Below are 23,520 nucleotides of genomic sequence, written 5' to 3'. Positions count from 1 at the left end.
TTGTAGTACGACTTGCCTGTCACTCACCTGTCCAGGTGTGTTTTAAATGCCAGGTTTCTTTTGGCCATAATGATGTTTTCAAATCTGATTGTTTTAAAATGTTAATTTTTAAAGTTAAAAATCTAAATATAAAGTTTAATCTGTCCATTTTGAAGAGCTTTTATTGTTTTAATTTAATTATTTTAAAGTTTTATTTGGGAAGCATTTAAGTAAAAATTATGAATGGATTTTATTTATTGTGTGTAAACAAAATTCGGATGAAATGTTAAAAAATATGACGAAAGAAATTTCATGTTTTATTTGAATTCATGTTTGTAAAACATCACATGAAACATGATGACTTGATGATGATCCTGGCAGCTTTACGTCTCCATAGAAACACGTTATGTTTTGGTAACTTTTCTACAGGTGAACTTTGATACTTTTTGTATCTGTGCATTTATTTAATGTTTAAATAAAGTTTTCTAAGCTGGACGAATCAGCTGGTGAGTTTGTTTCCATAGCGTCGACCAGGTGGAGCATCGAGTCTCCCACCTGCTCTGCAGCCTGCAGAAGCTCCGCCCTCGTCCTCTCACCTGGACAGAGTTAGAAACATGATGTAACATTAATTTTAGTGTTTGAAGGACAAAGTTATCAAAGAGATGAAGAAGAAAGGACTTGTGCTAATTGGCTTGGCAAAGAGACTGAGCTGGAAAGGATATGCAGCAGGTGTAAATGATGCACTGACTGTTACAGGTACTGACTGTCAGGTGTGTGCTCACCTGACAGGTGAGTCTGACCTCAGGCAGTCATTTCCGTTTCCTGCTGCAGTCTCAGTTATACGAAGGAAAAATATTTTCACCTATCTCACCTGTCTGTGCCTCACCTGTGTGAGTCCACCTGTGTGTCTCCAGCGCAGCCTTCAGTCGTTCTACAGTCCCCTGCAGTAGCGTCTCTGAACTACGTGGCCCATGTTCCTCCTCTTCTTCAGACAGACTGTTTCGTTCTCCTTGTAGCTCCGCCTCCTCAGGGCCATGCTGTAGCTCTACTGGATGATGTGGAGACATGCGACCTGCAGACTCCTCCTCACAGTCTCCATCAGGTGAGGGAGGTGAGCCCTGGTGGATTGTGGGAGATGTTTGAGTTTGAAGTTCTTCCTGGCTCCACTCATCCTCTATCTCCTCTTCCTCCTCTGTTTCTTCTTCTGTGCTTTTCAGAGTGTCAGAAGTTGGCGTGATGGTTCCTCTTTCTGTGTTCTCCGTGTTGGCACTGTTTGGCATGTTGCTGCCGTGTTGTTGAGCCTCCATCTTGTTCAGAGCCTGAAGAACAACATTTTCAGCTACGACTCCTAGGAGGCACCTCAGCAGTCATCAGCCAATCACTCCGCCCACATCCACTCACCTGTGTGAGCATGCCCTGCAGTTGGGCATTGTACCGCGTCAATGTTTCCACGGTAACTTCCATCTCAGAGCACCTTTCCTCCAAGATGCCCTGCTCGGATTGGACGGTGAGCCGAAACGTTTGCAGCTCCTGCTCCAACAGCCTGATGGGGAAAAACAAACAAACAAACAACATAAGGTAGCAAACTAAAACAAAACAAGATAAAAAGAAACAAACAAACATAAACACGAGGCTGATAAAACCATCTGGCTCTGTTTTTCTTTGTTCTCACCATCGGTCCCTCTGTAGGTTCTTCACGTCTGTCAGCAACGCCACCGCCTTCAATGCCAAACACACACAGTCACATGACTGTTGCTATTACATAATTTTTATGACCTCACAGTACACAGTGAGTTCATCACGTCACCTGCTGACTGGACGTGTCCTCATTCGTCTGCAGAGATTTACACGAAGAAGAGCAGCGAGGAGGAGGAGCCTCTGAGGCGCCATGTGAAACACCCCTCTCAGAGGAGGAGCTGTGAGCCGAGCCAACCAATCGTGTTGAGGCATCAGAAGTGGGTGGTCCTCTGAGGGGAAAAGAAATGTAATTATAATAAGATACCTAACGAGGGGGGGTCGTATTATGAAAGGGTTATTTTCACACTTGTTCTCAGTCTCGCTTGGCTCCTCCCACATTAGGACCCTCTTCCAATTAGCTTCTCTCTGAGTGTGTCGCCGTGGCAGCAAGGTGTGATGAGCACTGCGCACCAACGAGGTTAGAGACTCTCTCCAGGTGGGCTGGTATAGAATGACAATTGAACTGAACAGGTTATTACTTCTTCTACAAGCGTTACCCCTCCATGTGCACCTGTGGGGATTTACCCCTCGCTTCCTCTCTGCGTCCTCTTACCTGTCAGGCTTTCACCTATTACTCCTGTTACCTTTGTTTCCTTTCACCTGTTCCTCTTACCTGTACTGTTAAATGAGTTCTTACCTCTGCTTCCTGTTACCTGTTCTGTTCTGTTCCCTGTGCCTCCTGTTACATGTGTTCTTACCTGCTTGCAGAACACGAGCATTGGATGGTGGGTTTTGTGTTTCCTGGTCTGGCGGTCAGTCAGGAAGCAGCTCTGACACACATGGACGTTCACACACTTCATACATCGATACCTGAATGCACAGGTAAATCTTCGTCACACATCTGGACCGTGTTTACCCAGTTTCCAGTTTAAAATGTACATCACCTGAGCCCAGTGAAGGGGCGGGTCTTACAGATGTGACAGCGAACGTTGTGCTGGACGCTCTGACTGGCTGACAGCCGGTACAGAGTGGATAACCACAGCAACAGGCATGGCTCACTCTGCAGCCATGACAACAGATGATGCTTGCTCACCGTTGGGGTCAACACCTATAAACACACATAACATGTTAACCATGACGATGGCCAATCACAGCCAGGTGTGCGTTTGTGTTCTCACCCCTTTAAAACACGACTGAACCGCCGCCTCCAAATCGTCAAACACGACTTCCTCCTGAACTGCCGCAGGAACCTGAAAACATACGTTACAGAGAGCAGCAGCAGAGGCATGCTGGGAAATGTAGTGTGAGCTTTTTACCTGGATGAGGTCCATCAGCAAACACCTGAGTCCAGGCTTGCTGATGGATCCTGAAGGGGTTGTCGAGACCTGCAGCAGACCTGAAAACACCCGAGCTTTATTCTACAGGGCTGTGCATTTTATTGTGAAGGGTTGTGCATTTTATTGTGAAGGCCTGTTATAGAGCAGTGTATTGTCCTCACCTCTGTACTTTAGCAGCAGGTTATCTGAGGACAGAGCGATCAGAGCGGTTTGAAGAGAGCGACCTGAAACTTCATCGGACTGACTGCTGCAGCACACACACACACACACACAAACTGAGATTGTTACTCTGACTGGGTGCAGTCCTGTTAGTACTATGAGCACTACAAGTAATGTGATACTGTGAGTACACTGACCGGTCAAACAACCTGAACATCAGACTGCATGTCTCCTCGGTAGCTGCTGCAGTCACATGAACTGGCACTTCCTGTGATGCGCTGTGGAACATCCTGTTCAGAGCGCAGGTCACTTCCTGTCTGCTCATTGCGACGTCACGCTGAGCTCCACCCCCTGAGTGGAGAGCCGCTGTGACGTGTCGCACCAACACGGTGTCCACTAGAAACAGACAGCGATGTCACCGTAACATCTGAACATGTACAGGTCAGAGGTGAGCTCATGAAGTCAGCTGACTCTCAGGGCATATGTGCCAACCCTCCCAATTTTTCTGGGATAATCCCGAATTTCAGTGCCCCTCCTGAAAATCTCCCTGAGCCACCATTCTCCCGAATTTCTTCTGATTTTCCACCCGGACAACAAAAATGAAAAACCATATCCCTGAATTCATAGCGCGGCCCAGCCAATTCCAGTTTCCAACAATGGCGGCAGCTACTTAGTTTTAACATTACTCTTATTACTCTTTCTGGGTTGCAAAATAAACTTTTAGCATATTTTCAGGCGAGAATGTAGCTGTGTAAATTTCAAATATCTGAGCCGGCGAGAACAGCAAACTCCCGGCACATCGTTTTCAAACCCCAGCGGTCTTTCACTACTCAGGTTAAACATGATATATAAGTCACATAGATAACCTAAAAATGTTATTGTTTGACTTTTTTCAGTGTTTTATTTGTTCCTGAGTAAATCGGTTTGGCTGAGATTAAAGTTATTAGATTAGATTAGATTAGATTAAATAAAACTTTATTAATCCCTCGGGAGGGTTCCTCTCGGGGTTTTCACACAGCTGAATAAACGTCAAACAGAAAACTGATTAAACAGAAGCGTGAGATGGTCAAGAATTTATGTCAGCGTCCGGTTATATTTAGATAGCAAGGAGCAGAAGGCAGAGTTTCACTCCACTGAGAAAGCTCGTGACATAATTCTGAGGGCTAGACCGTCACAGTCAGTCACTTCTGGCATAACCGGCTTTCGGAGGACCCAGCCCACTTAGACCACGAAGGCCGGGTTCTCAGGTGGATGCAGCCTCTGAATTTGGACAACCCCGGCTGGGGGACAGTAATAACTTACTTTAAATATAATTTTAAATAAATAAACACTGTAAAATTCAAGTTTTCTGTACATGTATACCTAACCCCCCCCCTTATTGAATGTCTCCCTAATTCTGAGGTCTCAAGGTTGGCAAGTATGTCTCAGGGTCAGTGTTAGAGCTGAACATCTGACTGTACAAGAGTACACGCAGTGCTAAACAGAGTACATTAAGTGTACTGCAGTACATGTGCTACACAGAGTATAGTACATGTACTGCAGTACATTTGGTACACAGAGTACATTAAGTGTACTGCAGTACATGTGCTACACAGAGTATAGTACATGCACTGCAGTACATTTGGTACACAGAGTACATTCAGTGTACTGCAGTACATGTGCTACACAGAGTATAGTACATGCACTGCAGTACATGTGTTACAAAGAGTACATTCAGTGTACTGCAGTACATGTGCTACACAGAGTATAGTACATGCACTGCAGTACATTTGGTACACAGAGTACATTCAGTGTACTGCAGTACATGTGCTACACAGAGTATAGTACATGCACTGCAGTACATTTGGTACACAGAGTACATTCAGTGTACTGCAGTACATGTGCTACACAGAGTATAGTACATGCACTGCAGTACATTTGGTACACAGAGTACATTCAGTGTACTGCAGTACATGTGCTACACAGAGTATAGTACATGCACTGCAGTACATTTGGTACACAGAGTACATTCAGTGTACTGCAGTACATGTGCTACACAGAGTATAGTACATGTACTGCAGTACATTTGGTACACAGAGTACATTAAGTGTACTGCAGTACATGTGCTACACAGAGTATAGTACATGTACTGCAGTACATTTGGTACACAGAGTACATTCAGTGTACTGCAGTACATGTGCTACACAGAGTATAGTACATGCACTGCAGTACATTTGGTACACAGAGTACATTAAGTGTACTGCAGTACATGTGCTACACAGAGTATAGTACATGCACTGCAGTACATTTGGTACACAGAGTACATTCAGTGTACTGCAGTACATGTGCTACACAGAGTATAGTACATGCACTGCAGTACATTTGGTACACAGAGTACATTCAGTGTACTGCAGTACATGTGCTACACAGAGTATAGTACATGTACTGCAGTACATTTGGTACACAGAGTACATTAAGTGTACTGCAGTACATGTGCTACACAGAGTATAGTACATGTACTGCAGTACATTTGGTACACAGAGTACATTCAGTGTACTGCAGTACATGTACTACACAGAGTATAGTACATGCACTGCAGTACATGTGTTACAAAGAGTACATTCAGTGTACTGCAGTACATGTACTACACAGAGTATAGTACATGTACTGCAGTACATTTGGTACACAGAGTACATTAAGTGTACTGCAGTACATGTGCTACACAGAGTATAGTACATGTACTGCAGTACATTTGGTACACAGAGTACATTCAGTGTACTGCAGTACATGTGCTACACAGAGTATAGTACATGCACTGCAGTACATGTGTTACAAAGAGTACATTCAGTGTACTGCAGTACATGTGCTACACAGAGTATAGTACATGCACTGCAGTACATTTGGTACACAGAGTACATTCAGTGTACTGCAGTACATGTACTACACAGAGTATAGTACATGCACTGCAGTACATGTGGTACACAGAGTACATTCAGTGTACTGCAGTACATGTACTACACAGAGTATAGTACATGTACTGCAGTACATTTGGTACACAGAGTACATTCAGTGTACTGCAGTACATGTGCTACACAGAGTATAGTACATGCACTGCAGTACATGTGCTACAAAGAGTACATTCAGTGTACTGCAGTACATGTGCTACACAGAGTATAGTACATGCACTGCAGTACATGTGCTACAAAGAGTACATTCAGTGTACTGCAGTACATGTACTACACAGAGTATAGTACATGTACTGCAGTACATGTGTTACAAAGAGTACATTCAGTGTACTGCAGTACATGTACTACACAGAGTATAGTACATGTACTGCAGTACATTTGGTACACAGAGTACATTAAGTGTACTGCAGTACATGTACTACACAGAGTATAGTACATGTACTGCAGTACATTTGGTACACAGAGTACATTCAGTGTACTGCAGTACATGTGCTACACAGAGTATAGTACATGCACTGCAGTACATGTGTTACAAAGAGTACATTCACTGTACTGCAGTACATGTACTACACAGAGTATAGTACATGTACTGCAGTACATTTGGTACACAGAGTACATTAAGTGTACTGCAGTACATGTACTACAAAGAGTACATTCACTGTACTGCAGTACATGTACTACACAGAGTATAGTACATGTACTGCAGTACATTTGGTACACAGAGTACATTAAGTGTACTGCAGTACATGTACTACACAGAGTATAGTACATGTACTGCAGTACATTTGGTACACAGAGTACATTAAGTGTACTGCAGTACATGTGCTACACAGAGTATAGTACATGCACTGCAGTACATGTGCTACAAAGAGTACATTCAGTGTACTGCAGTACATGTACTACACAGTATAGTACATGTACTGCAGTACATGTGCTACAGAGAGTACATCAAGTGTACTGCAGTACATGTGCTACACAGAGTATAGTACACGCACTGCAGTACATGTGCTACAGAGAGTACATCAAGTGTACTGCAGTACATGTGCTACACAGAGTATAGTACACGCACTGCAGTACATGTGCTACAAAGAGTACATTCAGTGTACTGCAGTACATGTACTACACAGAGTATAGTACATGTACTGCAGTAGATGTGCTACAGAGAGTACATTCAGTGTACTGCAGTACATGTACTACACAAAGTATAGTACATGTACTGCAGTACATTTGGTACACAGAGTACATTTAGTGTACTGCAGTACATGTGCTACAGAGAGTACTGAACATATACTGCAGTACATTTACTACACAGAGTACAGTGCATGTAGTGCAGTACATGTGGTACATTCAGTATACTGCAGTACATGTGGTACATTCAGTATACTGCAGTACATGTGGTACAGAGAATACACTCAGTGCACTGTTACCCACGGCAACAGAGTCTCTGCAGAGCCTGGAGCTTCATGGCAGTTCTGTAGCCCGATGGACAGATTTGATTGAAACTCTCTGATAAACAGGAAGCAAACATCTGTAAACACTGGTGAACATAAACATCTGGAAACACTGGTGAACATAAACATCTGGAAACACTGGTGAACATAAACATCTGTGTGAACTTCATCGTCTCTGTGTCAATGCTCAGGTTCATGTACATCAGGCTTCATCTTCTTCTTACTCTTTGTACATATATGTATTGTTTGTGTGTACAAATACATGAAAGTAAGCTGTTTGTAGTGAAGATGTTTGAGTCTTATGATGACCATCAGCACTGTTAAAGGATCTCATTCAGACTGCTATCAGAGCTCCTCCATCCTCCCTGAACTCAGGCTCAATCTCACCTGTCAGGCAGCACTCAGGGATCATCTTACACAAACACCCTGCTCTGAATATGTAATTGAAGACAGTGTGACACTTTACTTTCAGGATAATGATCTTAACGAACAGAACAAAGAACAGACATATTTCTATTCTGTCTCTATTTGCTTTCTGTTTGCTGTCACCTCCTCACACACAGGCTTTTGTTTTTTTAAACATGTAGTTGAACCTGAGCTCAACGGGTTTCAGGTTTCACTGAACAGTGAGGCGATCTTACCGATGGAGTCTGGATCCATGATGAGACTCAGTCTGAAACACAGAATAAGCTCATTGTTGATCAGTGAGCAGCTCTTTGTGTTTCATTCAGAACATGATTAATGATTGATCATGATTAAAGTTACAGTTTAATTCAACAGAGAAAAGAAACTTTAGTAACTTCAGTTTGTTTTAAAGTGCTGACTGTTTGTTTAGGTTCATGAATAATACTTTAAGTCATTCATGTATGAATTTATATGTTTTATGAAGTTCACAGAGACTCAGACTTACTAACCTCTAACTAAAAGGCTGTTCCAAAGTATTCACATTACATTCATCAGTAATCAGATTACAGGTATGTGGTTACTGTGTTACAGAGGTTCAGTTATATTTGCGCACTGGGGGGATAGAAAGAAAGAAATAAAAACAGAGCAAACAAACTTGTGTTTCAGATGGGTGGAGATGTGAGAATCATCAGTGCCACTGAGCAGGCAAGGAAACTCTACAGAACTCAAACTACTAAAGTTTTGATCATTCAAATATCATCACAATACTTAAACAGATGAGTTCTAACACTGCTGTCCTCCATGTTTCTTCTCTGATCATCCTCACTGGATTACTGCAAAACTGTACTGCACACGCTGCTAATACTACCAAACTGTACTGCACATGCTGTGAATAGAAAGCACAGAGTTCATGCTGCTCTGCTGTGTCATGGTGTTTATGGAGATGTGAGGTCAGAGTGATGCTCACATTAGTTATAGATTATGAAACAAAAACAGTGACACTCGGTCAGGAACTCATCAAGGAACGAGCGCAGATCTGAAATCCTCTCATGATTTCAGCACCAGAATAAACCGAGGATCAGACTTTGGGCTCAGCAGGAGGAGTAGACAGGAAGCAGGTCAGTGACCATGGTAACTGAGTCAGACTTCAGCGTTCTTTGTTTTCTTGGCTAACCCTGCTCCTGGATCAGCACAGATACTCTGGACTGTGGTGGACTCTTGTCTCGTCCATCAGGAGAAGGAGGAGGAGGAGGAGGAAGAGAGTTTGTCAGTGAGAACCATAGAAACAAAGACACAGACAGTAGAGTCTAAGTAGACACAGACTCACCTCCGTTCACTCTGTCCCAGTTGAAACCCAAGCATTTGCTGCTGAAGACACAAAGTGAAGCTGCTGAATGATCGATGAACGTTTCAGGTGTCAGCACACCTGCTGCTCACCTGCTGCCCGTGGACCAATCCGCAGCCAGCAGAGTGTGACATCAGCTGCTTGCCAGAGCTTCATGATTTATTTAAGCTCCGACTAACGATTCCCAGCCAGTCACAGCTTCAGTCATGCATTCTGAGCTTCTGACATGAAAGGGCGCCAAAACCCAGCCATCAGCCTTTGGTGAAGCTCAGAGACATTTATGAATGTCTGCCAGAGAAACTGAGAAGAAGAGCTTCAGCTGAGTTTGTCAGGGCTCTGTGTGCAGGCAGGCAGAGGTGAGGATCCAAATGCAGGACTCTGAGACTGAATGCAACTCAAAAACCACAGCTTTATTGCTGGCACAAAACATGAATCAAACTGAGCTTGCTAACACAAAAACACACAGGCAATTCTAAGGGTACGATGTGACACTGACACAACGGAACACGGGGCTTAAATACACTGAGGAAGTCATCAAGGAATTAGAGACAGCAGGGGAACACAGCTGGGAGGAATGAGACCTAACGAGACAGGGGGAGCGAAGCTAGAAACACTGACATCAGACATAACCCTTCAAAATAAAACAGGAAACAATTCACAAAGACGCAGACTAAGAAACATGGACTTTACACAGAGGGAACACACGGGCAGAGAAGACTGTCGTGGAATTTTGTAAATAAAGTCTGCAACACGGAAAGAGCTATTTATTACTGCGCAGGAGAGCCAACACACACATGAAAAATTACAGTTCACAGGCATGCCAGCTCTGCCCTTGGGATGTCTCAGCTCCTCTTTTATACCCCTGCACACACACAACTCTCTGTAGCTTTTAGTTACAACAGGTTTCTGTCCCACAGGCTGTGGCTGGGCAGAACTCCCACTATCTTTTCCCACGAAGCTCCTCGGACCCTCCAGCTAACTTGACATGATGCTGGCTGGGTTCACCAGAACCCCCAGCTGACGAAGCTTGATGCTGGCCGGGCTCCTCAGGACCTCCAGCTAATGAGACAGAATGCTGGCTGGGTTCTCCTGAACCCCCAGCTGAGACAGAAGATGACTGGACGGGCCCCTCAGACCCTCCAGCGGAGGCAGGCGGCTGGACGGGTCCCTCGTACCCTCCAGTGGAGGCAGGCGGCTGAACCGGCCCCTCGGACCCTCCAGCGGGACGGACGGCTGAAACAGTTCTCCTGAACTGCCAGCGGGGACAGACAGCGAAGTGCTGGATTGGCTCACTCAAGCTTCCAGCAGGACCAGAAGGCGTTGAGACCCCTGGATGAGTGTGTAGCTGACCAGGTGGCTGAATGGCTGACAGAACTGAAGACTGAGCTACAGGTAGCGGCAGTGGCGGTCCTAGCCTGTTTGACGCCCTGGGCGAAAACTCCCTCAGCAGGTTGAGGGTCACAGATGCCAACAGACTAAATAAACTGATCCACAAGGCCAGTAATGTTGTGGGGGTGGAGCTGGACTCCGTTAGGGTGGTGTCTGAGAGTCAGATGTTGTCCAAGATAAGGACAATCATGGATAATACCTCCCACCCACTCCATGACATGCTGGTCAGTCACAGGAGCATGTTCAGTGAGAGACTGAGATTACCAAAAAGCACCACTGACCAACAGAGGAAATCATTCCTGCCCGTGGCCATCTCCCTGTACAACTCCTCCATCTAACACACTGTAAACACTGCAATAGCTACACCCTTTTTACACACGCTCTTTTCTACTCTGTAATATTCTTGTCAATTTTCTTGATATTTATTTATAATCACCTCTGTTAATCCTTGATATTTATAATTGAGTGATCTGTATATATTAGTGCTATTTCTTAAATGTGTCAAATCTGTAACATAATGTATTGTTTGGAGTTTAGTCTGTTACTGTTACTATTTTTATCATTTCTTCTTGGAGCAACTGTAACCCACATAATTTCAATGATTGTTTCAGGATACATGACCTGCCATTATCCAGTGACGCATCTGCTTTCCGGTATCTTTTGCTCGTTTCTCCTCTTCTTTTCTCTTTTTTTCTAAACTGAGCACCTGATGGCTTTGAACTTTGTCCATCTTCCATTGGTTTTAATTTTGCACTCCAGTATGAACACCCATCCCCCAACTCGAGGATCACCACAACATAACCTAATAAACCTCCACCTTAGTTCACAGATTTGGTTCTGGGATTTTGCACAACCCAGGATTCAAATCATGAATACATAATGGGCTTGGATTTACAACATTATGAATGAAATGTGCTCTATTTGGAAGAAGCCGCCCCCCTCCCCTTTCGACAGGTTGTGTGTGAGACTTTAAATCATCAAACTGTAAAATATAAATTTTAAATTGTTATTGATCCCTTTACACCTAGTACTAAAGTGTATATGTATTTTCTTACTCTTCTTATATTTATTGTTTACTTGCACTGCTGTAACTGGAGCCTCGTCGTCTCGTTTCTCTATATACTGTACTGTGTATAGGGGAGATGACAATAAAGTTTACTTTGACTTCAGCACAGCAGCGAGCAGGCGCAGTCTGTATCATAATGTCTGGTGTTTACGTGTTTGTTGTTTTGTTTTTATTTTCTTTTATTTTGCGAGTTGGTTATTAAATGCTGCTCCAGCCGGAGAATTCCCCGCCGCCCCGCCCTCTACTCCCTGTGCTGCAAGCAGCAGGCGCACCTCGCAAACGAGGGCGCCCTTACTCCCAGCAAATGGCCGATAGAAAACCGATCGGTGCCTATGACATTCCCAATATGCGCTGGCTGATGTCGGGGCAGCATGAGTACGAGCAAAATGTTTTGGGTTTTTTGCCGATGTCCGTGATGCCGCCCCCCACCACGATGCCGCCCTGGGCAACCGCCCGTGTCGCCCGTATCAAAAACCGCTACTGGGTAGCGGAGATGATTGTGGTGGAGGTGTAATAGGTGGTGGAGTGGTAAGACTGAGCTAGCGGCAACTGAACACGGGGCTGAGCTAGCAGGGACACTGGGGATTGAGCTACAGAGAGCTGAGCTAAGGACCGACCTATGGGGAGCGGATATGATTGTGGTGGAGGTGTAACAGGTGGTGGAGTAGAGGACTGAACTACAGGCTGGACTGACGGCAGAAACCTAGCAGGCTCTACTTTCTCCAGGGGTGCAGAGGTGGCAACTGACTCAAACTCAGCCTCTGGGGAAGCCCTGGGGAGAATCTCTGTCTATGTAGCCTGACTGGGCCGAAAGGTCCACTAACACTGCGTCAACTAACTCCAAACCTCCAGGCTCTGAGCTCCCTGATATGGGGTTGATTACTTCTGAGTCCGCTGACTCCGGGTCAACATCTTCAAAATCCATTGACTCAGAAATCAGAGTTGTTACGTTAACAGACACAGGCTTAACAGTTTCCAAGCTAACAGGTTCTAAGCTAACTGTGGCTGAGCTAACAGTCTTGAACATAGGGGAACAGATCTCAGTCTTCTCAGTTTTAAAATCAAGAAAAGAAGAAACACCAGATTTCTTCTCAGAGAGAGGCGGCTTGGCAGCAAAAATAGTCTTAGAATTGCCAGTCAACACAGAAGAACTCCTCTGAACTTTCCAGGTCTTAGTGAATGAATTAGTCCTGATGGCAGAGTCTATTTTACTCACTGCGGCGTTCCGTGCTGCAGGTCCAATAACAGCTGCTTCAGCCAATGCCACAGGAGAGAGTGGAGGTGTGGTGGGGTGAAGATGACGAGGGTGCCGTTTCTCCCTTAAAGGAGGATCGAGCGATTTGGCAATAAACATCGACGGGAAAGGCCGCTGACGCCGAGAACACCAAGTGGTGAGGGCTTCCAGGAGGGCAGCTGAATTTCCCTTGCCCGGACCGCCCATGCCAAACAGTTTGAAACAAAGCCTCGCCCTCAGCTCTGTAATTATTTGCTTTAGTCCTCTTATGTCCATAAAACTGACAGTGGAGGTAGTGGATGACAAAAAGTGATCAACAAACACTACCTCCAGTTGCCTCTTGTAGGGGTCCGCAGCGTGGATTATCCTCCTGTGATAATCCCACAGCTGCGCGAGATACTCCCCCTCTGAGGCAAAACGTGAGTCCGCTGGATCCATGCTGGTCGCTAGTGATGTGACGTTCTGTATCGAGGCTTCAAAACTTGTGTCGAGTAATGGAGGGGGCGTTTCCACGATGCGCGTAACGAGGCTTGCTTCATTTATGGGAGGAGCTGAAAATGATGACGTCCAAAGCCTCGCTGCCCGGCTGTACCACGTGACTGGTTCAGGAAGTGGTTCGAACTTTGCCGCGAGCTACGACAGCGATATAAACCCCTCAGACTTCATTCAAAATGTGGGTGTTTGATGGAGAGTTGCGGTTAGTGAGAGTTTGGTACGGTGGCCCTGAAGTGCAAATCACAACAACAAATTGCTAAACACAACAACAAAATTGAGAAGCACAAAAACAAAACTGAGAATCACAAAATCAAATTAAGAAGCACAAAAACAAAATTGAGAAGCACAAAAACAAAACTGAGAATCACAAAAACAAAATTGAGAAGCACAAAAACAAAACTGAGAATCACAAAATCAAATTAAGAAGCACAAAAACAAAACTGAGAAGCACAAAAACAAAATTGAGAAGCACAAAAACAAAACTGAGAATCACAAAAGCAAATTGAGAAGCACAATTACATTAAGAAAACCGGAAAGGGTAGGTACCAGTCGGCAACAGGAGACATCACTGATTGGATGTCCGCGCTGTTCGTCTTTGGAACCGGAAGTTACTCTGCCTGTGGCGCATTTTTTCAAACATGAACATTAGCGGTGACCCAAACATAGCTGTCGCTATTCGAGAATATTTTGATTCAGGACATACATACGAGGTGATACTGGATATGCTCAAGTGTAATCGTGACATTTCAATTAGTATGCGTACACTGAAAACGCATTTAAAAGAATCTGGACTGTACAGACGAGGCAACTATTCTCCACTTCCTGAGGTGAGGCGTGCCATTTTGTCCGAGCTTCGAGGACCAGGACAATTGTTTGGATATCGGACCATGTGGCAAGTTCTCAAACAAAAACACAAGCTGCGTGTCAAGCGTGATGTAGTTATGAGGCTGTTGAGACAACTAAATCCTCAAGGAATCGCTTTGAGAACTCGAAGGAGGTTCACAAGACGCACGTATCACTCCATGGGGCCCAATTACATATGGCATGTAGATGGCTATGATAAACTAAAACCCTTTGGCTTGGCCCTGTCAGGATGTATAGATGGCTTTTCAAGAAGACTGATGTGGCTTGTGTGTGGAGCAACAAACAACAACCCGGCTGTTATAGCTCACAATTATATAAACTGTGTAAAGAGTCTTGGTGTGATACCAATGAGATTACGAACAGACTTCGGGACTGAGAATGGGACTATGGCAGCAATACAGTGTACCCTCCGTCACGCGCACACGGACTATTATGCTGGATCGTCAAGCCACAGTTACGGATCATCTACTGGGAATCAGCGCATCGAGTCATGGTGGTCTTATTTCAGAAGAGGAAGGTGGGTACATTTGTGTCTGGTAGGTGTAAGCTACAGTGAAAGCTGATCAGATTGTTGTTGTTTTTTACATGCATTTAAGAAAATAGAGTAGCGTCCTGCTGGACGTGTTGAAAAGCTGGATGAGATAGACCTTAACAGCCGTCACTTTATTGCAGGAACTCAAAATGGTCACTGTCAGCTGTTGTGCCGAAATGAGCATGCTTGCCTAGATTTAACGACGCCAATACAAAATGAAAAACTCAGACCAAACTCTCCACTCCTCACAATCAACACACAGAACAGAGTGAAAAGAATACAGCATTTTTAACAAGAACATTACTGCAGGGTCGCTACAATATTTATGGAAAACTAATATACATTGCTTTGTTTGACATCCATTTGTGGCATGTTTTAAATGGGACCAAAATGTAACAAACCCTATAAAATGACCAAGAACAAAGCTAAATTGATTCTTAAATATTAATTATATACCCAGGTCTCAGTTTTGGATGGACTTATTTGGAGACCTAAGAGACTCTGGAAACTTCAATAGAAGCCACGAACACCAATGCTTGCTGAGATTCTGCTTCAGAGGGGTTCTACAGAAAGACCTGGATGAATGCAAAGACCTCTGGAACAAACACAGGATCCGGCCAAGCAGACTTGCATCGTGTCCAGGGGGGATTCCAAACGAACTCTATCTCTTGCCTCACAGGTATTTGAGTTCTTAACAAAATTAATTAACCTTTTGCATCAAACTAAATGCAAGGTGTTGTTATTGCTTAAGTTGGTTAATATATATTCATAATTTTACACATAAGTATGATAGAGCAGTTTATAACATGTCACTGCATGCGTTGATTTATATAGTTCCATATTGTCAGCAAAAAATCCTTCACTGTTCTATTTTCATTTTGCAGATATGGTTCAAGAGACTGTGGATGTGCTGTTGAGGAGAGGGAACTGGATGTGTTTCCCGAGGAGGGGCTACCGGTTGGATTGTGTGGTGATCCAAACATTGAGGAATATTTACAACAGGCTGTACAACAAAACACACTGCAGCAGCCACAAGACTGGGAATCGGCCACAGAACTGTATTTGGCCCTGAAGGACATAGCTGGGTTTTAGATACCAACTGAACTTCAGTTTGTAATGACATTTGTCAGAGTTACTCTGACGAAGACACACACGGTGTCGAAACATTAGTTTCTTTTCTTTTTTTGCACCTAATAAAACCTTTGGACTTACTTGAGTGCTCCAGCCCTTCTGTTTTTCCTTCATTTTTTAATGTTAGTAGTGTCTCCTTTCCCTCTTGCTAAATTGAATATAATATTGTTCATAATATACAGCAACTGGCATGGATTTAAATATTAACATTTAACCACAAGGAAACATTTAAAATTTTCTTTAATAAAACCATTTACAAATAGTGTCCAGCATTTCTGTCACTTTTCCAACATACACAATATTCAGAAAAAACAACTAAAACAACTAAATGTTTAACAATATGGAAGTTGCTTGTCACATGAATGTGTTAAGTAGTGTGCCAACAGCAGCTGAACCTAACAGGGTAACTCAATAACTGTAACTTGATGACCTTGCTGATTTAAGAACATCCAAATCCTGGAGCATTTTGAATTCCAAAGTCCATGTTGGCCTTAAAGATGCTGTATGAGTCACAGATGGGTAGCTTCAGAGTATTTGCACAGGTGTTTGCAACTGGAAAAGGCGAATCACTTAAAAACTGGATGCATGGTGGTGGTGTCATTCCTGCTGGTGGAACTGCCGTCAGCCCTGTGGCAAACATCATCAAATCTTCCAGACACACTGCTGTTGCCTTCTCTGAAAGAAGAAAGTAAACACTGTAGTACATTACAGAAAATTTATTTCCTAACCTCTCCTTTCATAAAACTATAAACAAATAAAAACGGCCATTCAAACCTTCACAATCAAGGAGATAATCTGCCCAAAAGCCAAGTGTTAGGACCTCCTTATGCCGCTTGTTGCTTCCTGCTGGGCTGAGATCTGGTCTGAACATGCTCTCCAGTTCTGAAGCAGTCAGGGCCTTGGCAGAGAAGCATAGGAGTGGGGCCAGCACACTGGAATGTTGTTGCAGTGCACTTAAAAAATTCAGACTTTCCAGTCCATCTTTAAATCTGCAAAGGATAGACAAATAACTAATAATTGGTTTATAGCTATAACTATTGCAGTCTTCTAAATTGTGTTTAAATGTCTTTACCTACTAGATCTTTCATTATAAATTTGGACAGATTTCAAATGCATAGAATCACTTATACACAAAAACAATTCATAGTGCTCAGAAATTAACTGTGACAGCAAAAAAAGAAGAGCTCATTGGGATTTCAGCATTTTAAAAAAAAAATAGTGCTTTCACACTGGAATAAACAAGTGTGTCAAACAAGGGATCACCTCTTTTTATAAATAACTGAAAAATTAATCATGTTGCATGACTATGATTATTATGGGTCATTGTGAACAATAAATGTATACTAAATTAGAGTTCTAGTGTCTAAAGGTTAATAGCGTGCAACAGTGGCTCAGGAATTAACTTGTTGTTCATCAGATCACACGGATGCTACTGAATCAGTTTTTTCATATACATCTGAAGGTCTGAAAATGTCAGTGGCTGCTGTGATGAGCAACTGGCCATCCTGAATTTAAAAGGAGTAATGAGTTTACCGTTGAATGACACTTTGGTTTCTTTCAAGGATGTACCATCTGAGGTACTCCTCCACAAATGCTTGTTTCTCACAAGGCTTGACGTTTCTGAGGCATCCAGCAGTTTGGAAGATTGTGCTGTTTTGCAAAATAAGATCATGCAAAGACTCCTCTGATTCAGCTTTCAGGACCTATAAAAAAAAAGGTTTACTGTAAGAAAAACAAAAATATAATTTTCACTACTTTTACGATTAATTCAAACATTGGATTAAAAAAATAATCAATTTGTTATTTCACTTGTGTTGTTGGGAGGTGGAAATCTGTCCTTTCAGATTACAGAATCTACCTTGAACCTACTTTCAAGATATGATCCAACCCAGATAACTTTTATCCTGATTAAATCTTTTAAACTGGCCCCAAGTGTCTTCTAAGTAAACCCATTCCCTGAGCCTAGGTAATTTTCTACCTGATGTAGAACTTTTGTGATCTCCTCATCTTGCACATCTTCTACAGTGGCGCTGAAACTCTGATTCCCTGTGATGTGGTTGACCAGGTTCTTGGAGAGGAAATGTGGTGCTGGTCCCCCATGCACAATGGATACAGCGATCATCTTTCCTGCTAAAAAGTACTCATCTTGCCTGGCAGCTGTTATACAGGGCACATAATTATCATGGTTAATTGCAATTAAATATGCTAATGAAAAAAATAAGCCAATTTTTATTAAAATTTCCATTGTAATAATTACGGAGAAAACATCCACCTCTTGAATTATATACAAGATAACGGCTCTCTGGAGGTCCATCAAAGATGGGGCGATTTCTCAGACTGCCCATAAGAAGTGTGAGGAATTCACGCCTCGGGCCACCTGTATCCAAACCTTCTTCAAAGCTGCCAGCATCATCATTAAACTTGATGAACATGTCGTAGTTGTCAGAGTATGTGCTGCGTCGAAATCCTCTAACAGCTCCATCCCATACAGCTGACCTTGATATATTGAACCTGCTGACCTTCTTGTGGTCAAGTTCCAGTGCCAAATTTGCAATAATTTCATGTGCCTGCAAATTGGTGTCTCTAAAAAAAAGGGAAACTTTTTTTTAAAGGTGTATATACTTCTCTCATGATTGCATGATGTCTTGTACAGAACAAGATGGCGGTTAATTGGATTCAAATGTTTAAATTACTAACACAGGTTCTTCTGGGGGCTCAGCTTTGGCTTCGTTAGGAGTAGGATCTTCATCATCAATCACAATCGGATCAAACAGCTGTGTGTAGTTTCTGCAGAGTGAAAACATGTACACAAAGAGTAGATGCAAAAAGACAAATGCATAAACATGCAGTTCCAGTTTTATAGAACGATTCTACTATTTTTTTTTTCTGAAGAATCTAATGTAAAAGAGTCAAACTACATACATTTACAATAATTGTGTGTATATATTTTGTGCAACCCTCTGGAATAATTACTCAAGATACAACGCACCTGTAACAGGAGCTCTCGACAGTGAGGCATTCAGTAGTGCCTGTATCGTTTTCTTCTTCCAAATCTATGACCTGGAAATACAGAAATGAGGATGAATGAAAATTCATATTTGACCAATTGATAATTATTTTAATATAGGGAGCCTAAGTCTCCTCCCCTTCTGGTCTGCTCATGGGTCCATGAACAAAAGAAAAATGAATGGAAGTGAATGGAGCTATAAAAGTTATTTTCTGGTCTGCTTTGCCTTACTCTCTGAATCACACATATGTAATACTTCAATTTAAATAATAAATAATTGTGTTTCGACTATGTCTGTAATGTAATTTGAGATTTGTTAGCTTGTAAAAATTCGTCATTAAAATGACTACAAGTCAGATGTCGCAAATATGACGTCGCCTCAGAAGCTTTTCTCCCTCAGCGTAGCTGCTAATTATCACATGGCCAGATTTATAGTGGTTTTCTCCACATCATCCTGGAAGAAGGATTCGAAGCTCGCTAAACAAAACTAAGCTTTTCCTCTTCTCTGTGTCTGGTTCGATGATGTCAATTTTGTGAGGCGAACATTTACATTTCGCCACGTCTTTTCAAACAAAACCTAAAATAACCTTTGCCACCTGTCGCTTAAGCACTTTTTGGCATCAAAATGTGTTTATATACTTCACGGACATCATATTTTAAATCCATGGCACACATCAAACGGGATCAGAAAATAATTTTTATTGGCTCATAGACTCCTATTTTTTTTAGCAGTAGGGGACCCATGGTCCGGAAGTAGATGGATGTACCTTAGGTTCCCTATCCCAATAGATTATCTAAAGGTACAATAAGTAAGAATGAAATAAGAAGAACATCCTGTGGTCAAATTTGTGTACTGCAGTCTATCTTTATAAACAAACGAGTGACTCTCCCTCCTCCCGTTCCATGAGTTTCATGGCTACGGATCAGCGCCAGAAGATGCTAGATGACAAAGACGAGTCATACACAGTTAGTTTTAATGTAACCTTCCTTCCAACATGATTGAGACATTAGACTGCTTTGTGATTATTTCATGTACCGGTATGACTTATTGTACCTTTAAGGGGTGGATGTTATAATCTATTGATAGTATGAAAATTGAGGATGTGAAATGCATTGTATAATAACAATGAATTTAATAAGCAAACAGTGAATCGTTATCTAATTGCAAAGTAAAGGCGGTGGAGATTGTCTGCTGCACTGTTTTACTAATAAAATAGTTTTTTACCTGTTGTACTTCATTAGCAAGCACAAGATCCCCAGCACCCTTCCTTAGAGAACAAAGAAAAGCATTTTTGTTGTGTACTGTGAAAATATTAATTGACACTTTGAAAATATTTAAGCATCTTGATTAACAAACAAGCAATACAAGTATTATGTAGTCCATGTTCCAAAAACCATATACAGAATGAATGACAAAAGTGTATATCTCATTAATACAAAGTGTAGGCAAAAAACAGTAAAAGATTACATGTTCTTAAAATATCACTTACTCATATTCTGCCGCTTTCTGTAAAGGACTGCTTTCATGTTGAAGTTCCCATGGCTGAAACAAACAAACAAACAAACACACGCGAGCACGCACACACACACACAAAATGTATTTCACATATAACTATTAACTGTTTTACTGAACTGAGGCAAATGGTGGTGGCTAAACAACAAGAAAACTCTATAAAAATTTTTTAAATTGTACTTACCAGTGTATCAGCAAGATCAAACTCAGAGGGCCTTTTAATAACAATCTCTGGGTCAGAGTCAGACAAGTCTGAGTTTTCTCCAACTACAAAACATGAAAACAAATCAAGCTAAGCTAACTAAATTCATACTAATGTATGAAACTTTATTTGATCATCAATAATAGATTAATACGAAAGGCATAAAGTTAGCATTGAAAACTCATGACTCAGTAGATCCAAAAATGGCTGAATTTCATGTTTCCAGGAAGAAACATAACATATACAAGCTAATTTAGGGAGCAATGGTGGCAGAGGAGTTAAAAGCCCGCCCTGTAATCAAAAGGTTGAAGGTTTGAGCTCTGCTCAGTCTGTCACAGTCGTTGTGTCCTTGGGCAAGACACTTCACCCTCCATGCCAGGTGGTGGTAGTGGGAGGGATAGGTGGCATCTGTGTACAGCAGCCTTGCTTCAGTCAGTGAGTCCCAGGACAGTTGTGTCCACATTGTAGCTAATCACCAGCAGTGTGTGAATGTGTGTGGGTGAATGACTGGTTTTGTTGTGAAGTGTCTTGGGGGGGTTGTAGAACCCTAGAAGGTGCTATATCAAATACAGGCCATTCACCATTTTAATGTAGGTATGCTATTGACTTGGGTGCTTTATGCGTAATGTTATCATTTCACAATTTCAAAATTAGCAGTTGTTGAAACTAAGGGAATGTGTGTCAAACTCCAAACAAACATTAGCAGCTTACCATCTTCAAAGTCACTCTTCAAGCAGATGAAAACAGTGATTCTTTGATAAGGCTTGCCAACTTCAGCCTTATAAGCCTCAAGTGTAAATGGTCTTTGTGTTCCAGGGACAGTAATGACCTCAGTGCCATCCGGATACAGAAGAAGGAAAGGTCCATCTTTTAGATCTTTGTTAAAGTCCTTCATTTTTTTAACAGCTTGATTGAGCAGACTTGTGGCAGTAGCGTCAGGGTCTGTTGTTAGGAAAATAGTTTTTCCACGGTATGGCTTCAAACCACCCTTTTTAATGGTCATCAAGCCGACATTTATCTGTAAGGAAAAAGACATGAACAATGGGCCAAGTAGATACTAATATGACTCTAAGCAGATCTATTCAAACTTAAATATTTATTAACTGCAAAAGAGGGATCTTCCTGACAACCTAAATGTACAATTACTCGTAAACAATTGTTCTTATTCTGGATAGCTTTACTACACTGAACATTTTTTACACAACTCCCCTAAGGAATAACAAAAGAATGTCATTAGAAAATTAACCTCAACTTGTTTTCAGACAGAGCTAGCCAAACTACCTGAACCTTTCTTTTTTCCTTTTTCTTTAAGCCCTTCCTCCCTTCAGAAAACTTTTGCCTCTCTTCATTTTTCTTTTTTCTGTATTCTAAGAAGGTGCTGAAGGTTGGAGTCGGGCAGTTTGAGGTAGTCTGTGATGCTAAAGGGAAACAAAGGAAAAATGTACTACAATGTCACACATTAAAGACATTCATTCATGTGACATTCCATTGTCCACACAACACGCAAATAAGGACAACACTGAATAATCTCACTAGAAAATTTCTACCAAGGAATGACAATGTAACTGATACTATTGACCAATACAATTCTACACCAGTAAGTTTTAATGTATAGACACATAATAGTGTTAGTTCCTAAAGTTAACCAAACATAATAAATGAACTAATTTATTATCGTTTCAGTTGTGGAAATGCTCAGAGGACTGTTCCACGAAGCAAGCTAATCCCAAAAGCCAGGCTCACTCTGAAAATCCAGGCTCGATTGCCCCAAATTCGGTTCCAGGAACGAGGCTAACCTGCAGTCTTTCTGCTCATTCATTATGCAATATGCTTGTGGACAAGTCTGGTCCGTGGCACCCTAGCTGCGAGGTTTGTTAACACTAGAACTGCCCTCAAACCTTCACTACTAGAAAGGTCTTGAGCAGTCATTTTGACAGCTGCGTGCATTTTTAAATGAGCCTCGATTTTCTGAGCTCGCTTAGTGGAACAGCCCTCTGGTCTGCTATGGTCTGGAAACAGCTAACGCTAGGCTAATAAATCAATAATTAACAAACATTTTATTATGCTTATTAACTTACTCGATGGGAGTGAAGTGTCTCCGATGCAAGATGCGTGATGAAGCCTCTCGCCACAGCCGCTGCAAAAGTTCGGTGACTCCTCAACCAGCTTTTTCCCACAGCTAGGACAAAACATTCCGCCGTTCTTCTTCAAACGAAATGCGCCACAGAGTAACTTCCGGTTCCAAAGACGAACAGCGCGGACATCCAATCAGTGATGTCTCCTGTTGCCGACTGGTACCTACCCTTTCTGGTTTTCTTAATGTAATTGTGCTTCTCAATTTGTTTTTGTGATTCTTCTTTTGTTTTTGTGCTTCTCAGTTTGATTTTGTGATTCTCAGTTTTGTTTTTGTGCTTCTCAGCTTTGTTTTTGTGCTTCTCAATTTTGTTTTTGTGCTTCTTAATTTGATTTTGTGATTCTCAGTTTTGTTTTTGTGCTTCTCAATTTTGTTTTTGTGCTTCTTAATTAGATTTTGTGATTCTCAGTTTTGTTTTTGTGCTTCTCAATTTTGTTATTGTGTTTAGCAATTTGTTGTTGTGATTTGCACTTCAGGGGCCCGTTCTTCGTACCTCGCTAAGTAAGTTAGCCGGATTTGAATGTTGACGATTTCGCGTGATCTTGGATCGTTCGGTTCTCCGAAGCTCATCTGGGACTTGCTGTCATAGCAACAGATCCGTAAGCGTAAACCTGCTCGGGAGCAGGTTTACTTTATGTAAACAGGATTAGATCGC

The 23,520-nt window shown here is 42.2% G+C and overlaps 2 protein-coding genes across 8 annotated transcripts; both read right to left on the bottom strand.

Moving 5' to 3' along the window:
- Positions 1-446: 446 nt before the first annotated feature.
- On the bottom strand, positions 447-13,415 carry dytn (dystrotelin). Of its 7 annotated transcripts, XM_063496405.1 has the most exons (16): positions 12,970-13,037; positions 9,281-9,321; positions 8,921-9,170; positions 8,190-8,221; positions 7,529-7,603; positions 3,350-3,548; positions 3,155-3,240; positions 2,835-3,052; positions 2,601-2,764; positions 2,415-2,526; positions 2,024-2,157; positions 1,787-1,946; positions 1,652-1,698; positions 1,381-1,522; positions 866-1,298; positions 447-575 (listed from the first exon to the last, which is right to left on the bottom strand). In XM_063496405.1, exons 4-16 carry the CDS (start codon positions 8,206-8,208, stop codon positions 451-453), a joined length of 1,914 nt encoding a protein of 637 aa, XP_063352475.1. In that variant the 5' UTR covers positions 8,209-8,221; positions 8,921-9,170; positions 9,281-9,321; positions 12,970-13,037; the 3' UTR covers positions 447-450. The 7 variants fall into 7 exon arrangements, with proteins under 7 accessions (XP_063352475.1, XP_063352474.1, XP_063352473.1 ...); XM_063496404.1 differs by having other exon boundaries at positions 9,281-13,415; XM_063496403.1 differs by lacking the exons at positions 8,921-9,170; positions 9,281-9,321; positions 12,970-13,037 and having other exon boundaries at positions 2,835-2,906; positions 2,973-3,052; positions 7,529-8,284.
- A 2,848-nt stretch (positions 13,416-16,263) lies between these two features.
- On the bottom strand, positions 16,264-22,964 carry LOC134643339 (G2/M phase-specific E3 ubiquitin-protein ligase-like). The gene is made up of 12 exons (XM_063495656.1): positions 22,810-22,964; positions 21,443-21,749; positions 20,714-20,796; positions 20,507-20,559; positions 20,242-20,284; positions 18,999-19,069; positions 18,707-18,796; positions 18,282-18,592; positions 17,988-18,166; positions 17,543-17,712; positions 16,784-16,998; positions 16,264-16,684 (listed from the first exon to the last, which is right to left on the bottom strand). The coding sequence occupies exons 2-12, from the start codon at positions 21,732-21,734 to the stop codon at positions 16,449-16,451; spliced, it is 1,743 nt and encodes a 580-aa protein (XP_063351726.1). The 5' UTR covers positions 21,735-21,749; positions 22,810-22,964; the 3' UTR covers positions 16,264-16,448.
- Positions 22,965-23,520: the final 556 nt, after the last annotated feature.

This window comes from Pelmatolapia mariae, linkage group LG15 (genome assembly GCF_036321145.2).
Source record: "Pelmatolapia mariae isolate MD_Pm_ZW linkage group LG15, Pm_UMD_F_2, whole genome shotgun sequence".
Classification (NCBI taxonomy): domain Eukaryota; kingdom Metazoa; phylum Chordata; class Actinopteri; order Cichliformes; family Cichlidae; genus Pelmatolapia; species Pelmatolapia mariae.
This window is presented reverse-complemented; position numbering and strand designations above follow the sequence as displayed.